The following is an 18,870-nucleotide window of genomic DNA, read 5'->3' as shown; positions in this document are numbered from 1 at the left end:
TTAATGTTATTTCTTTCTTAGATTCACCTGTATTAAAAAAAAAATGACTCTGGAAAAGCAGGAGAAGAGCCAGCTTTAAGATTGGGTGCTTTAAAGCTATTTTTGTTAAGGTACATAGGCCATGACAATTAAAGCAGTCATTTCATGACTCAAATCTACCATTCACTGAGATCAACTCAAAACCATATCTTTAGTGTGGTCCTTTGGGACCACCCAAGTCCACAAGGAGAGTTCTTGCCTCTAAACTCCTATAGCATATTACCTTATGTGCTCCTTATTTCTCACTGATATGTGGATAGGCGTAAGTTTCAATATTGCTAGTTTAAATTTTATGTCTATTTCTTGTCTCTGTAATTAGATTGAATCCCTTTGAGGAAGGGCAAAGCCTTCCAGAAGGCCTCAGTAAATATCTAATAACTGAGTAATTGATATCAAGTGGCTAGGCTACTGTAAACAGGTATTATCAGATTGTTTCCTCCATAATTAGATTATAGTGAATAACATTCTTGCAAGACATGGAACTTTCACTATAACTTTGGTTTTTTAACATTTGTTAGAAAAGCTGAACTACTGTTACTCTGTGTGTGTATGTGTGTGTGTGTATACACATAAAAGCAAAGGAAATCTTAATATTGATATTGCTGTATCCATCAAAATTTATGAATGAATAAAGAATGTAACAATTTTCCACATCTGTATCCAGGTGTTACTAAATAAATAGATATTTGGTAACATGTAGGCAAAATATGCAAGTTATTGACTGAATGTTAAGCCTACTTGAACTGCAATGATCACTTTTGAAAAACAAATGATTTCTAGAAATTGGGGTTTTTTTTTTAAAGGTTTTTTTATGTGGACCATTTTTAAAGACTTCATTAAATTTGTTACAATATTGCTTCTGTTCTACGTTTTGGTTTTTTGGCCCCGAGGCATGTGGGATCTTAGCTCCCCGATCAGGGATCAAACCTGCACCCTGTGCATTGGAAAGCAAAGTCTTAACCACTAGACCACCAGGGAAGTCTCTAGAAATTGTTTATTTAGAAGAGATTTCAAACCACTGTTATAGTTTTATATAGAAAATATATTTATTTATATTATTAGCATCAAATTAAGAAAAATTTAGTTCTTTTAAATGGTTCTCTCCATCTTTTTCCGTAAGAGAGGTAAACACAGGTCATATGTGGGGTGATGTTTGTAAACTTAATGTTAAGTATTCAGTGGCTTGACTTTCTTGATGAAATGAAAGTAATAATACAATTAATCATTTTGTTAATAAGCTTTGCCAAAAAATTTAAGTAAAGACAAAAATTTTATACTAAATAAAAGTTAGAAGTGAGCTTTGAAAATTAATTTTATAAATTAAGCTTTATTCCATATTCTAATGTAATAAATATTTTACGCCTATATTTTAGTATACTCTTTTATGATTTTTCCCTAGGATGCTGAGGTTCCGTTTTGAGGATCTTCCTACATGTATAAAAAATTAATGTAGGTCATTCTACTTTTGAATTGTTAACTACTTGACCTGTATGAAATTATCAAGATAGACACCTCAGTTACAATCTGATCCCTACATGGAAGGTATTTTCTTCTGTACTGTGTACTTATGATAGTTTCTTGGGGGATGGGAGAGTGTAGCTTTTGTGTTTGCTTGGGAATATAATTAGACATTTTTTTCCAAATGATTTTCATTATGTGGGATGCCTAACCTTCCTGAAAAATTAAAACTCAGAGCCACCAGCAGTCATCACGTGGAAATCCTAATCTAATCTATACATATCTCTAGTGGGACAAAATTTTAGGCGTGATGTCTTTTCCTTGGGAGGAAAAATGTCCTGAAAAAAAAATATTGAAATTTGTGGACCCTAAACTTCTATAGCATGTTACTGTCTGTGCTTACATGTTTTAATATTTGGTCGTCATGCAATTTTAAATTTAATATCTCATTTTAATTTTTTTAATTTTTATTTTGCTTTATAATTGCAAGGCCACGTAAGAAAACAACTTAAAATTAGCCAGTTACTGTCTGGCTACTCTTGTTACTCGAAGATCCTGGCACATATAAATATTCAGTCAAAGTTACTAACAAATGTTTAATTCCCAGAAGTAAATTAGACACATTGGAGGGTATATTCGTTGTATAATTGGGACAAATTCTGTGTTATCATATTCAATGCTAATAAAAGTCTTTGCGTAACATGAAGCCTCTGAGAACTTTTAGCCAGTGGCCGCTTATTTCGAGTAGTCAGAAATTGCAAATACAAAAAAATATTATAATACGTCAAAGGTATTGGTATTGCTTCTAGGTGAACTGTTGCAGAATTTATTAATTTCATTCTTTAATGAATTAACTAAGGAATATCTTTGGGTCATATGAAGGTCTCAGAGTGGTAGTATGTTGCAAGGCAAAGGGTCCCTGGAATCAGAGGATAAGGGATCTGTTCCCAGTCCTGTTGAGTAGCTGTCTGGCTATTAATTCCCTGGACTTCAATTTCTTTACCTGTAAGATAAAGGTGCTGGACTAAAAGATCTCCATGGTTTCTCTCAGCCATTAAATCCCATCACTCCAATGGTTCTTTCCTGGCCTAGCAGTGTCACACTAAAGTTCACAGAAGGATGAAGTCTGTTGGAATGAAGCACATGCCCTTTGGAGAATCTAGGGGATTTAGGGGATTAAGAATCCCCTGTGTGGAGGGAAAGTTATTGCTGCACGTTGTAACAGTGGACCTTTGACTATCATAGTGAAACCCAAACTGGAGTTAAGAAATTATTACTGAGGAAAGGGGAGGGATTATCATATGTGTCCAGTGGGACTATAGATGGCCAATCCTTCAAGAATAGCCTTTTTTGGAAATCCCTACTTCTCAAGGCTCCTGGTCCCATACATCTGGGAAAATGGATTGAACTCATCTTGATGATCTCCAAAGACTTTGGCTTGAGGAATATGGAGACCAAGACTACATACTCAACCACCACCCCCTTTAAAAAGAAACAAAATATCTGAAATGCCCGTCTTATGCTGTTACTCTATTGTCATTGCTAAAATTTCAAACTACATCTATGGGAAGCCTAGGAAATATCTATTTAGGGGAAATTTATTTAAGATATGGTGCGTGTAAATAGAGCTTGGACTGGATTCAAATCCCAGTTTTACCACTTGGACAAGTTCCTTCACTTCTCAGTGCCTAAGCTTTCTTATATGGAAAATGGGATAATGACACTACCTACTGGTTGTTGTCAAGGCTGAATGAATGAGTTAATATTTGCTTGTCATGGTAGTGAGCATTTAAGAAATGTCAGTTCTTATTCTTTTTTTATTGAAGTATAGTTGATTTACAATGTCGTGTTAGCTCTTATTATTCTATTTGTGGTTGCTGTTGTAATAAACATATTATTGTAGTATAAAGAGTTCTTACTGAATTGAAGTAGAGGTAATAACGTGCTCCCCCTATTTCGTGAAATCTTAATTGTTCCCAAAGCAAGTGATTTGGATATGTAAAAATCTCACTTAAGATACAAATTAATTTAGGGAATAATCTGGTTCTAGGGCTTACATTGATTAGTACTATTGTTCAGAAAGCAATAGGAATTATTTTGGAATACCGTGGAAAAGATTTGATTTTTAACATTTAATGATAAAATGTTAATTTTCAAGTTTCTTTCAGTTTAGAAGCACATCAGTTTAGACTATGAATCAGATATATATATATCTTGCCTGAATTTTTTTTTTTTTTCCATTAAGGAGAGACTCAGAAAACTGTTATGTGACAATTTGGTTGTGGCACTTGAAACTCCTTATCATGAATCAGAAAAACTGAGATTCTAGTTATAAAAATTAGACTTTGGTAGAAAGTTTTTCTCCTCTGTGCCCCAAGGAAAACTCCTTGCACTGTAAGTTGGAGAGAACTAGGTTAGAATTGCTAAACTTGACAATCTATTGCTGACACCATAGTGAATCAAGCTGAAAGGAAACTTGAAGCAGATTTATTTACATCAAGAAAGTTTTAGAGTTAGGGTTTTAGAATAGTGTCCTCTATCGCACATTCACTCCCTTAGCATGATTCATCGGCAGCTTTCAACTCAATTTGTGGATACCCTTTAAAACCAAAGTAAATTGTGACTATGCTTTCCCATGTTTTTTCTTTTTTTCTAGAATAGTCTACTTTATAGTGTTTCATACATTAGTCATTTAATTAAATGAGAAAGGTGGATGAATTCTAAAGGGTCCTAGTTTGGAAATTGGACATTGAGCTAGAATCCTGCCTTGGCTACCAGATGACTTAGGTGATTCAATTAAGCCTTAGTTGCCTTGTCTGTAAAATGATGATGTTGGATGAGGGCTCTTTAAGTTTCCTAAAAAGACTAATTTTTACATAAGTTTTTCGTTCTAAAATACAGTGGGAAACAGGGTGCCACCATGGATATGAAAAGCCACTGCTGAGAGGATGTTAGTGAGCCTTCATTAAACATCCTTCTTCCAGGAGTGTATGAGGAAAACGTCAGGAAGAGACAAAGTCACAAAGTCCCTTTGGATTTGTAGAGTTATTGCTCTTGTTCCTCAGGGAGTTTGGAAACCACATTATTGATGTCTACAAAGGAATCTATAGAAAACCCTAAAGCTCTTCAGAAGAAACCCCTAGGGCCTTGGAGGTAATCTTACCATCTTTACAGTGAGCTGCCGACTCTCAGAAATACAGCATCATTAAACTGCTGGGGAAGAAACAGTTTAATGTAATAGTGGTAAGGCTGTCCTTGAGATGGCACACAGAATTTTTTGGCTATGAGCGACTATGTCAATAAAGTAAACATTTGGATTTTTACAGTCATAGAATATGTACAAGCATGTTTCACAATTTGCATAGCTAATTTCATGAACTGTCACATGTCCTAGAATATATGTAACATCTTTACATTTCCCCTCTCCCTCAGCTTACTGAGGATGCTTATCATTGATGGTGGTAGAGGAAGGGCACATTTTAATGTAGCTTCTGTTGACCACACAGTGAGGTAACAGAAAATGAACTTCTGTTTTTCTCCAGGACACTAAAGTTCCCTGCACAGAAATGGGTCAATTCAGGGATCAACAGGTCTAAGGTGCAATGTATTAGATTGGAAAGAGTCTGAAGTAGGAGTTAATAAATCTAGAATTTTTCTTTCTAACCTCTTCCACCTAGTATAATGTTACGAGCACAGCTTTCAGAGTCAGACAGGCCTTCCTGGCCGTATTACATTTGGTAAGTTATTCAGACACTCTGAGCCTCCGATTCACCATTTGTAAAATGGAATTCTGTAGACATGTGGGGACATTTCCCTCCAGTTCCCAGGAAGTGGAGCAGTTAGCTGGCCAGCTCTCTATTGATAATCTAAGAAGTCTTCGGTGATACCCCACTCTTAGTTCACAGTTACATGTTGGAAGGTTCATCATAGGACCCTTCAGAGATCTTGGCAAATCTTTGTTTAAGCTAGGAATTTCCAGATGCCCGCACACAGAGATAACAGCAAAGGTACAGATATCAGCTCACACTTAAAAAGTGGCTTGACATTCTAAAGTCACCTGGGAAAAGGTTAATACATGAAAAAAGTCAACATTGCTCAAGGTGGGCAATTGTTGTTTGCTAAAGATTGCTAAACCTCTTGGATTTTTTTTTTTAAGGTAGGGGATACTTCCCCCTTCTTCATTGGAATATTTAATTTATTCTTCAGGATTAAAGAAGCAGCTATGTCCTAATGTTCATTCAATTTTTGGATAACCACAAAGGTTTCATGAATGTGAAATGCTAGTTACACAAATATGAAATGGATCTGTGATGAGAATACTGGGTACATGATATAAAAAAGTCCCAAAGGCATCTCACCTGGGACCTTAGCTTTCCTTCTAGAACATCAGCAAACAGTTCAAAATTAATGTAGCACACCATGCAATTTGCCATATAGCTACACTAGCCTGATAATTTTTTTCTTCATTATATAAAACCTAATTAGCTAAAGGGCGATTCAAATGAAACTTTTATTTGGGGATTTAGAAGTATTAAAGCAAAGGGAGGAAAACAAACAAACACTGAAGCTCTCTGGATAGAATGAACAAGATTACTAATAACCCTTGAGCGGGGAAATGATTAACCTTGTTATTTTCCTCACGATCCAGGTTTATACAGTAAATCAGTTCTGAACAAAAATATTTGGATGCTGTATGGAAAACAACTTTTACAAGGTCTCCAACTGGCATCAAATGTTTTCAAGTATGAAAACATCTCTGAGCTTTCTCAACAGGCTGATGAATCCCTGCAGGTAGCACTTCCCTTGTTTAATAGTCCTGCCAATTAAATCAAATTAGAGATGAATTTTTAACTCTGTGATGAAGGCAATGCTCATTATAAGAGAAAGCAGGAAAATGGAATATTTCCCTTAAGTGAACTGTGGTTTCAAATTGAATAAATTGAAGAGGAGGGGACAGCCAAACACCTCCATCAATTTCTACACTTTATAAACCATGATGTCAATCATTTGAAGGTAATTTAAGGTACACTTGGGTTCACAAAGTGTCTACATATGTCTTTTCTTTTGTTACTATTCTAAGAAATGGTTTTGTTTATTTAAAAATTCCAAGTTTTTTTAAAGGGTGTTTCCTGACGTGAATTTTCAGTGGATTATCTGTCTTTAACCTCTGACTTTGTTACCTTTAACCTCTGTTATTTGCTTTTTAAGTGATAATCACTCACACAAAGCTATTTGCACATTAGGCCAACCCTTGTTGTCCTAATTATGTTTTTTAAAAATAATATACTGTTTAACATAATTAGTGAAATCACTTGCTTTTCAAGGCTAAGGATCTGATAATATATGTTCGAACATAATGATTAGTTTATCACTTTAACAAAAACACTCACACCAAACCAAATATTAATTTGGATCATCAGCATCAACAAATATTCACTTGGATAAAATTGTGAATGTTTACTTATAAGTGTATGATACATTTTACATAAAAAATGAAACCTGAATGAATTACTACTACATCAGGTAAAGGAAAAACAGAGCTCATAAGGCTCAAATGGCTACAGATCTATTTTGGGATTCATTAATTGCTGACATTATCACCAATATTTTTTCAGCCATGGCCAAAGCACATCAGAATGACTGAGTTTTAGATCAAGTACTTTTGGGATGACTGGGAAACCTATTTCCTAATAGATGGACAGCAGCAGGTACAAATGACCTTAATGGGAAATTTGTTTCAAAAACATTTTTAGCAGATGATCGGAAAGGATGACCACTCTGTCTATGCATTTGAACCTTAATACAGGTGTTGACAGTTTGAAATCTATACTGAAATCTAATAGGCCTCTAAAATATTCAGTCACTGTGTATATAGCATATGTATATGAACTTATGGTTACCTACATCAATAATTTATGTCGATAATATGCATCATTCATTTTCCTTGAGATACTCTTTGATGATGGGAATCTCACGGGTGTTACATCTATTATAATGGCATCTTTCTATGTACTTGGTGGAATTATGTTCATTGATTCCTTCCTTGGGATAAAGGGAAAAGCCCTGGCAAACACCCAAACTTAGTTAAAAATCCAAGCAGCTCTCTCTTCTCTGGCTTGTACCTTGGAAACCCCATTTCTGTGCCCTCTAGAACAGGCAGTGAGTCATCTATGCATGAATTCTTGCCCTTTGGAGAGCAAAGGAATCCATCCACCAGTGCACACAGCGAGCACCTTATGAGTCCTCAAAGAAGGAATGTGTAAATGCCATTAAAGCAGCCTAGAAAATACAATCATGTTTGATGGTTTCATGGTAAATCTCTTGACCTTAAAGCCAGGCAATAAGCAAGCTAGTCGTGTGTGATGTTGGGTGACCCCTGAAAGCGCTTATATCCTGTTTGCCTGAGAACTCTGAGGAAACACCCATTGCACTCCAAGCAGAACAGCCAGAGGCATCATGAAGGCGGGGTACAAGCTATCACTGTATTTGTTAGAGGGTTTTGGTTAGGTATTAAGGAGTTAAAATTTCCTAGTTTCCTGATAATAAAGGTTAATACATTTTCCAAAGGCACAACAAAGCATCCTTTCAGGTCACCACTGATTTCAAAATAAAACAAAGCAAAACTGGAATTTCCCGATTCAGTGTGTAAAAGGTCAACATCTGCTGATGCTCAGAGATGGGGCATGTGGTGGAGGTGGCCGAATGAGATGTTGAGTGAGCAGTACAGTCAGAAATTCCATGCAACACACGATTGACACTCCGAACAGAAACACACCCTAGCACCAAAGAACTAATTTCCATCCATCCATTTCTGAAACTTTTGACAGGTCAGATCACCGTAGCAGCCTCAATCATCTGTCTCAGCTTGCTTCCATTTGGTTCCCTTTTGCTCCAAAATGTATGCGCAAATGCAATTGTCAAGGCCTGAAAGGAGCACAATGTGGCATATTTATACAGTTAGGCAAATGCCAAGGGAGATGCTTAGTACAGCAGAAAAATTAGACTGTTAGATCTGAAGGTTTTCATTTGCAAGTTTGTAGCACTGATGCCATTTCCACAAGATCACAAAGAGGAAGCTGCAGCGTTAGTCTGGTATCTAAATGAATGTGAACACGACTCCTATTTCTATTTACAAAGCGGCTGATTTTCATGGCATTTAACATGTCTAGTGCTTAACAAACCCACGTGCGGGCCTATTCTCAAGCTTAAGTAAACTAGGTTGACTTATAAATTGGGAGACCTGACTGTGCGTTTATAAGAAGCGGGAAGTTGTTTTATCCAAATTATGAGTGTATTGCTTTTTAGATGGATGTTGGGTATTGGAATGCTCCAACCACTTCTGTTTACACTTCTATCACCCTGTGTGGCTCAGCACCTATGACAAAGACTGTGAGGGTTGAGACCCCAGTGAAAATGCTTCTTTTCATTTACAGTGCATAATCTTGGCTTCTTCAGTACTTTATTTCAAATCAGTTATTCAATAGCTGTCCAAAGGTTTTAGTCATCAGAGGGAAAGGGAACAGTATTTAAAAATATGTGAGATTTGGCTCTGAAAAGTTATGGGGCATTTCCTCAGTGAGTATTTCAGGCTTGGTGTTTGGTGTCCTTGTTTTAAATGTAAAGAGGGAGCTACAGCCTGTTTCTCCCATGACAGCTAGTAGAATTCCCTTTGCAATGGTGCTAGAGAAATGTTCCATAGAATGTTGAAGAGAGATTTCTCTTTTCAATTGCTGATATTTCCACTAAAATATTTCTTGCTGGAATTTCTAGTATCTTTACTCTTAAATTTTGCATGTATTTTTTCATACCCCTTCTCTATCAAACTTGAACCTAAGTAGTCAGGAAAACATGGATAATTGTATTTTAGGAGGGAGAAATGGACATACTGATGATTTTTTTCCTTCATTCCTCCAGTAAGACTAATGATCACAAACGTACCTCTTTCAGGCCTTCACAAAGGCTAAAGTCTAATGCACTAATAAAATTCCCGCTCCCAGGTTGCATGGTGATTTCTTTCAGTTCTAATGAATAAGCCTAAAACATTTATTCTCTGCTTTTCTAAATTATGGTAGAAATCCGTATTCAGTCCTAGGGAGAGAGTTCAATTTGTTTGTTGGTTACCAGGTATGGGTAAATAGGACTGTTTATATTTTTGCTAAATGAGTTATGGTTATGTAACTAATTGCACCTCTGTAAAGGTAGCTTTCATCGATCAACAGTAGTTAGGCAAGCGGTGGCACTGCCATAGCCACAGAGGAGTTATACATAGATAACTATTTTATCTGTGCTCTCACCATATCTGTGCAGAGAACAAACACAGCAATTCAATTCACAAAGGAAATACTCTCCTACGTCAGAAATGGACACTGGGAAAATAGATCTGAGGAGCTGAACAACAAAGCAAAGCTGGCCTAGACTTGGATTGGTGATTTTTTTTTACTTACTGCCAATACTGGAAATACTGGGGATACCTGGAGAGAAAGAAAACAATAAAGAAAAGCTGTTAGACATTTATTAGTATGTGACCTCTTTAACATAATATAAAAATCTCAGAAACATAAACACTTGATAACATTCAGATCACTAGAAAAATAGCACCAAAAAACCCCAAAATATATATCCATCCATTGAGACCATTTTGCTTTATTCTAGAACTCCTTGAACTCATCAGACTTGGGAAATTAATGTTCAACTTTAACAGCTTATTCAAGACAGCTTCGTGATATCGAACATTTTGTGCTTACTTATAAGGTTAATGAAAATTTGTATGTGGTTCAAAACAGATATTAAGCTAGGCTTGTGTTCTGGGCACAAAGCACCAAGTATGCATTATATGGGCCTGTGCAAATATATCCACATATGCAATAGACCACTTTAAATGTGTTGATATGCCTGTGTTAGGTGTTGAAAGTCATTTGGCGTTTTATCTGATTAACTACATATAACCATCATTTTTAGTCTTCTTTTACTTGTCAGATATTTGGATTAAATTCTGTAATAGAAATTAAATTGAGCAGAATAATTCAAGAGTACATTAGGTTGTTCACATCGACCATGGGCTTCATCGATTTTTCAGCTTCTACTTTAATTGCCAAGCTCTGCTGAGGTGGTAGAACCATTTCAGAATGTGACTGAACTTGGTATAAATGTGGACATGAATTTAGTCTGTATCCAGATGAAAACCCCTAGCCAAGAGTAGGGGCATGAGAGCCAGGCTGTCTCGGTTTGAAGCTTTGCTCTTATACTCATTGACTGTGTGACCCTGGGGCCAGTGGCTTACGCTCTCTGTGGCTCTGTTCTCCACCTCTTAAGAGTTGTTGCAAGGATTATATATATATATATATATATATATATATATATATATATATATATATAAATTAAAGTACTTAAAGCGTTGCTTGGCAGGTAGTATGTGTTATAACCAACCATCTTTGCTATGATTACTATTATTGATATAGTTGGGTCATCAAGCAAGCAACACCAGGATAGATACTACTAATTAGAAGTCAGAGATTTGTAACATTTCCACTAAATTCAGGTAGTGGTGTGGGTGAGAGCATGAGATGTGAATAAGACAGAACTGAGTAAGAGTCATGCTTTGCAACTGACTAGCTGGGTGATTTCAGGCAAGTTCCCAGCCTCTCTAAGCCTGTTTCCTCATCTGAAAGGGGCTAATAATATCTACTGCACAGGGCTGCTGTGAGAATTGAATGAGATAATCCATAAAAGTGTCTGACACATGGTACACAGTCAATAAATGATAGCTGTTAATGAGCCATTCGGACTTGTCCTCCACATCGTGAAGCGTGCTAACAGGTGGTAAATGTAGGAATCATTACATTTCTATTTTAGTGTTTAATCTTTGAACAACTGCCCTCTGCTTATTTTAACTAATCATTGTATCTTGCTCAGAGATTTCTAGCTTTGTATTCTTTAAAACCAAGAGCTATTTTCCTATTTCTTAGTAAAGAGGGGAGAAGGAGAAATTAAAGCTTACCAAGATGTTTTAAAAAACCCTGGAAGGGACGAAATCTTATTTTCAGTTATTAGATATATTCAAAGTCTCTTGATTTTAAATGCACGGAGCTTATGATGCTTCAGCTTAATTACTGATCGTTGACCAACCAAAACTGGAAAGCTAAATTTTCATTTCCATGTTTTAACTTTGTCTGAACTGAATTTCAAGCTGGATGCGATTTCTGCAAAGGACTGCTGGATTCCTAACCCGACATTTCAGTAGACTATCTTTGCCACAGTGTGACACTGACTTGGTACTGAATCTTTATTTTTTTTCCTTTGCAAATCCCCTGTTGAGTGAGGTATGATGGCAGCATAATAATTTTAGTATCAGTTGCAGAAGCTCCAAATTTCCCCATGATTGAAAATCCTGCTCCATTACAAGGAACTGCTATGCCTTCATAATCCGTCGAAGAGAATGGAAGTTGGGATGGCAGGAAGAGGCTTTTCATGTGTTTTCAAACTTGCATGGAGTTAGAGGGCCATGCATAACGCAAGGCAAAGTTCTCAGGATGTTAGGCTAGACACAGTGGAGAGCAAACCTGTAAGACTGTTTGATGCAGTACTTGCTGCAGTTGAATACTTTAGAAAGATGCAGAAATGTTTCCATTCCTTTGGGGATGCCAGTGCTGGGAGAAATGTTCATTGCAGCTATACAAACCTTGCCAAGCAAGACCATTATGAGATCCTATTTTCCTCATGAAGATGTTTTCTTTTAACTAACATTTGGATGTTTAAAATTCAGGCTCTTTCTCATTTTGTGGTTTAAAATTTTGTGAGGTGCTACCAGGTGAGTCACTTTCTATTCCATTGTTGTGAAATGGGAATTGCTTAGAAAAGATTTTTAAACTGCTCATTGGAATAAAGATTTTTGAAGTTGAAAATACCTGAACACCAAGGGATGTCCATTAGTATACTGTCAAATGTTATTTTTTCCCTAATGTTTCTTATTGTAATGTTCAAACACCTTGCTTTTGGTTCTCTACAAACAACTAAAGAATTTAATAAACCAGTTATATGCATTGAAAAGGCTATGAGTAAGTCATGAGAAATCTTTCAAATGCTTAAGAAACTAACACAGGAAGGCTACAATTCATTTCATGAAAGGTGGGTTTCTTTGGGGTCTGTAAGTGCTGAATCAATGAATGCAACTCCATCTTACAACAGTGATGGTTGCCCATAAGCCACAGGAATGATAGTCAGATTATGTTCAGGATAATTGTCTAGACATGTGTTGGCAGTTTTTTTAACCATTCCCTGTGAAGTGACAACTATTATGTAAAGAATATTTTTACCTTTAAAATTGAGCTCAGAAGTTATTTCTTCCCTTCCTTCTTTACCTCCCTGATGTGAATTAGCCAGTGTCCTTTGTGATGGCACATCTCTTCGTGCAGGCCTCTGTGAGCAACTTACCAACTTATCTTTATGATTGTGTGTTTGCCTGAGACCTCTGAGGGGATGAGCGTCATGTCTGTATCTCTGTTGTCTGCCCAGGACAATGCCTGGTACAGAAGAGTTGCTCAATGTATATTTGAGCAAAAATTTATCACCTGTTTCTGATAGAAGGTTTCTTTCAGAGTGAAAATACCACTTTTGGTCATAGTACGATCTTGTCCCCTATAAAATGGTCCACTGAGACATTTCTCAGAGTGCAGTATTAATAAATATTTTTGTTCTCTTTGGAAATTTCCTCCATTCTAATAGCAAGAGTTATACAATATGTAGATATGCCCTTCACCATGGCTTATTTTCTTTCTATTCTTTTTTTCTCACACCTTCCTTTTATATTCCTATTTGTATGCTCTTATTTTTATTTGTCGTTTTCCCTAAGCTATCCAGGGGGAAATGCAGATTTTGTGGGACCTAAAGCAAATACAAATCTAGGAGCTCTTTTTGGGAATATTAACTTTAAAGTATAAAATCAGACATGAAATTAAATTTTTTTTAATTTAGAAGGAGTCTAGTGAGGGGCCCTGTAATTTAAGCTTCATTAGCTTAAATCTATCTCTGAAACAACCTCAAAAATATTTGGGAAAGACAGATGATAAGTAGATAGAAAGGAAAGAAAAAAGGAAGATACCAGATAAGTTAATTCAGAAAGAGTGACCAAAAATGGAGAGCTGAAAGGGAGTTAAGAAATAATCGTACTCAGCACTTTAATTTTACAGAAGAGGAAATTGAAGGCACAGTGAGAAGTAAGGCCCTCGTCCAAATTGACCCGTTTATAGTCAACACTAGAGCAGGTAATTCCTAATCCCCATCTACTGAGACACTGCTAAACTTACACCGAGGAAATGAAACACAGGTACGAATGAGCTTTAAGGGAAGGTCCTGCAATATGTGGTATATGAGTTTAGGACTTCTGCTTCTTCTAGAATAGATATGCTCCTTCAGTCAGAGATACACATACGTGCTGAGTAAGCCAAAGGGCCAAAGAATGTGAAAGTGCTAAGCTTGTAGATACTTAAAATTTTTCCCTCCTCAACCAGCCCTCCCTACTCCCATATTTATTTATTTATTTTTTTAAGGAATTCTACTGCAGTTGGGGGATGAGACCCTAGTAGACTTATATAGTTTGTTATTTTCTCCCTCCTCCTCCTCCTCTTCCTCCCCTCCCCCTCCCTCTTCTTCTTTCTCCCCTCCCCCTCCTCGTCTTCTCCTTCTCCGTCTCCTTCTTCTTCTTCTTCCAACTTTACTAACCCTCCCACCAAGTATGTGGCTAAAGGGGACATAGTTAAGCTTAAGGAAGACAACCTGATGGAGACCTCAAAAATAAACACTCTGATTTTTCAAAGCAGATGAATGCAGTGCTAAAAGTCATAACTCCTTTTGAGAATCAATGGAAAGTTCAACAGCTTCTCATCAAGAGGGAGGCAGAAAAGACAAGGATTCAGCATGCTTTAAACTGAGAGAAAATATTACCATTGTTGTGTTAGGTGGTTTGAAAAAAGCCTATCAAGTAGGTGACTAGATTTTCTTCTAGCCAGGCTGCAGCCACTGGGAGCTCTAACTCCAAAAAGCCCAGTTGAAAAAGAAGTAGGTGATTAGTAAGAAAACATTCTGCAGCCTCATTTGTATTCTAGAGGAACTACTTCCAACGTCCTTTCAACCCGGCTCCCTGGTCCAAACTGCTGTGGATAGGAGGTACGGCGAGTTGTCTCCCAGGAACTTGAAAGTGAAGGAAATAAGATTGCCTTCACAGAATTGTACTGTTAAATCAACACATAAATGATCCAATCAGAGTTAGCTAAGTCATCTTAGAACAACAGAATGGCTCTGGGACCTGAGTGTCTATGACAAATTTGACAGAGGTGACATTAATCTATTGATAACTTAGTGTATTAACATATCTGAAGATTGGAAGAAAAGCTAGTCAGAAGGTAAAAGCCTACAAAGAAGAGCATCTTCAGGCATGTGGTGGCAGTACTGGCCTAGCACTGTCTCAGGAAGAGGGAGGGGTAACCTGTAAACTTTCAGGCCTTCAGTGTTCTGTTGGCATTAGGGAGGCTGACCCTGGGGTAGGATGGATGTGTCCGATGTTTCAGCATGATGTTATTAGCATTGGAATCATTTAAATTTTTGAATTTAATTCCCATGCTCACTAAGCAACCTTCTGATTAGTATCTGGCTCTACAAGGAGACTTAATTATAGGGGAGAGAATACACTGATCATAAGGAATTAAATATTCTGAACACTGTAACAGTTATTTCATATTGTGGATGAATAATCTGGCATTTGGGCACAATTTATCTCCCCATACAGTTGTTGTCTCCAAAGAGAGAATTTGCTCTTTAGACTGGGATGGGTCCCATGCTAGATTTCAGTGCAATTATAATGATAATAACAGCTAACTTCATTGTGTGCTTACTATGTGCCTACCACTGTTCTAAGTATCTTACATGTGTTAATTCATTTAATTTTTGTGACAACCCTACGATGTCAATACTCAGGGAAAAACTCAAACACAAAGAGCTTGCCCAAGATCATTGCAGTCAGTTGGGAAGGAGACTGAGATTTGAATCCACAGGTCCAGGATCTAGAGCTTGGGCCTCTAACAACTACTCTATATTATTGATCAATTTATTATAGGCCCCTATCTCTTATCTCTAATCCTCAACAAAACAAAACAAAACAAAACAACAACAAAAAAACCTCTGAAGACACAAAGATTTTTTCCCAAAATTTAGCTGCAGCATGACATAATGTGATCTGAACTAATTTGGTGACAAAACCTGACTGGAAGGGGTATGAGGTCTTCTCCTCCTTTATCTCACTCAGTGAAAATAATCGTAGGTTTGCTGCAGAAATATTAAGATGTTTGATTAAGTGGTGCTACCTGATATTCTGCTGTGGGTATTGATGTAATATAATGTATGTACACTGTATTACCTTTTAAAATTTAAAAAATTTGAATTCCAAATCAGATCTGGTCCCATAAGCATCAGATAAGTGACTGTGGACTAGTGGTTGTCCATGAAAAACTTGGTAGGTATCCTGGTTCTATATATTGACCCTACAGCTTGGTTCATATATATAAGGCTCTTAGAGGAAGGTCCTCTCTTATTGTGCTGACAGAATCAGGGTATTGAGCCTGAAAAACTGGTAGTCAGAGCCCAACAATGGTCAAGTCACTGAGGCCATGAATGCCACTTAGGGAGGCCTATAAAAACCAGCCAGCCAATATGTCATCTCTAGATGGCTGGATGGGTCATGAGCACCCATGAAAAATAAGTGATTCTCTTTCCTATTGTATTTCCTCCAAATCTCAGCTGGTCTCTTCCTATGCGAGACTGAAGGCCCTTGTGTTAGAACTGCTGAACTGTGAAGGCCACATATTCCAGGGGACATGGGAAGATCGATGGGAGGTCAATGCATCCACAAGCACATTTCAAGACTGTATAGGTTTACTTGTTCATTCACCAAATAATTAATTCCACAAACATTTATGAAGGCCAAGAATAAAATATGGTCCCATTCTTAAATTGCTAACATTTTAGGTCCTGAAGTCAGAATGACCTGAGTTTAAATCTTGCTCTGTCATGTATTCGCTGTGGGATCTTGGGGCAACCTTTATGTGCCTATGTTCCCTTATCTGTAAAATGGGGATAAAAATAGTACACACCCCATGGGGACATTGTAAGGATTTAATGCAAGAAAGTACATAAAGCACTTCACAAAATATAAAAAGCTATGGTAAGCTTAATAAATATTAGCTATCATTATTATCACTATCATGGTAATTTTGATTATAGTCAACCAATTGTAAGTGCACATACATTACCAAGAATCTATCTTGATATACATACATTATCAAGAAAAGAGCAGCTGATTCTGCATAGGACAGTCTAGGTAGGCTGCATCGAGGAGTTCACATTGAGGAGCAGTCTTAAAAAATGAGCAGAATTTCAATAGAAAGTGAAGAAAAAGGTGATTTGGGGAAAAGAAATGAATTCAGTATCTTGCATGTTGACCTTGAGATTTTCATAGACAGCTGAAAAAAATGGCCTGGGTTCATTAGAAAGATTCAGGCTATAATTTGTTTATTAGCATTAAACCAATATTAATAAGATCTAAAACCACAAGATTTGATAGGAATATCAAGGAAAACAACTGTACACTGAGAATGAAAATTTAAAGCAAGGTAGAAGGGGAGTCTTTGAAGGCAGAGAAATAACAAGCAGCAATCTAGGAAGAAAAGTGGGAGAGAGCAGGTTTAGAGAAGACTGACTTGTTCAAACAGGTGTCAGATGGAGTCCACACCCCAGTGGAGGACAGAGGAAGTCACTGAACTTTAACCTGAGAAGCAATATATTGAGGTGCACAGTCTTTGGGCTCAAGACACACCTGGGTTCAAACCTTCCTTCTCATTCTGACTAGGTAGCTAAACCTTACACAAGATACTTTTCCTTAGTATTCATCAGAGTCCACCTCTATAACATGAAAATAGTAGCATCTACCTTATACAATTGTTGTGAGTTAAAAATGAACTAATGCATGTAAAGCACTTAGGAAATTGTCTGGATAATGACATACACATGTACACCTGGGAAAATATAAATTGGTCAATGTAAATTTGATACCAGAGAAAATAATAGAACAATCATTAAATTACTTTCCATCGCTCAGAGGAGACCTAGATACTGTGTAACAATTCAAGTTGGATTTCTGAACAAACAAATAATGTCAATGTCAGACCAATTTAATTATCTTTCTTGGAAGAATATTAGACTGTGTAGGTAAGAGGAAAGTAAAAGATTCAATACAGCTGAACTAGCTGGGCTTTCTGTCTGTCTCCGTGACATTTCTATCAGTAAGCTGAGGAAATTATTTACAGCAGCATGTCCCCAAAAGAGTGTTTTATAGAAAGTTTTTAAGCGTTCCATGAACAATAAAGTTTGGGAAACACATGATAAAATAGATTACTTATTTTAGGGTTCTCAAATGTTTTTAATAAGGTAATGTGAATATCTAAGAGTCAGTATAATGTACAGCATTTTCCAAACTTATTTGGCCATGGAATTCTTGTAAGGGTCATAGAACACAGTTTGGCAAGCAGAGGTGTAGATAATATTATATTATCTTTTTTGGAATTACTATTCCTAAAGGTTAATTGTTAAGTTTTCAGCATCTATAAGTAGGGATCAGAATTTCAGGAGGGATCAGAATTTTATTCATGAGCTAGACAAGGGGAATCAAGAGAATCATGATTAAGCATGAAGTTGGACAGAGTTTCTATCTACTTGGAAAACAGAAATGAAATTCAAAGGACATTCAAAATAGAATTCTATCAAAAATAGAAGGAAGATCAATAGGGAGAAGAAGAAAGATGTCTTACAGATAAAACATAAGCTTTGTTGAAAAATAAGTAATACATTGATACACATATATATGGCTTTAAAGAACCAAGAAAACACATTGAGTCTTCAGTAAAAAGCACAATGAATAAAAATATCATCACAAGAGTTATTACTTCTGCTTCTGCCGAGTCTATTATAATGAAAGGCATAGGGAAATGTGGTGTGTCTCACAGATTGGGGTGGCAGTGTTTTAGAGGGCTGGGGCTCTGTATTCTTCTCTCCTGGCTCTATATGCTCCACACAAAAGTGGGCTTGGAGTTGCTCCAGAATTTAGGACTTCCAAGCCATAGTATTCCCAGCAAGGTCCCAGTTTAAGGACCTTCTGAGTGATGGGCTGAGTGGTTTGGAAGGGAGATCTTAAAATTTCCTGATGTAATGAAGCCTTCCTAGTTTTTATGCTAAGAGTGGGCAGGAACTGATCTTCTTATTCAAAAATCCTGGCTGGTTGAAGTTCTGCTAAATCCAGAGATTATCCAATATGAGTGTTATTTCTAGGCT

General features: G+C 36.8%; 1 protein-coding gene across 6 annotated transcripts in view; it reads right to left on the bottom strand.

Moving 5' to 3' along the window:
• NTNG1 (netrin G1) overlaps window positions 1-18,870 on the bottom strand; it is a 325,003-nt gene that overhangs the window by 75,998 nt on the left and 230,135 nt on the right. For all 6 annotated transcript variants that reach the window (XM_059900684.1, XM_059900655.1, XM_059900638.1 and 3 more), the window contains exon 4: window positions 9,942-9,968. In XM_059900684.1, coding sequence (XP_059756667.1) covers window positions 9,942-9,968 — 27 coding nt within the window. The remainder of the gene's footprint in view (window positions 1-9,941; window positions 9,969-18,870) is intronic.

Source organism: Balaenoptera ricei, chromosome 1 (genome assembly GCF_028023285.1).
Source record: "Balaenoptera ricei isolate mBalRic1 chromosome 1, mBalRic1.hap2, whole genome shotgun sequence".
In the NCBI taxonomy this organism is placed as follows: domain Eukaryota; kingdom Metazoa; phylum Chordata; class Mammalia; order Artiodactyla; family Balaenopteridae; genus Balaenoptera; species Balaenoptera ricei.
Note: the sequence above shows the minus strand (reverse complement) of the source record. Positions and strands in the feature narration are given on the sequence as shown.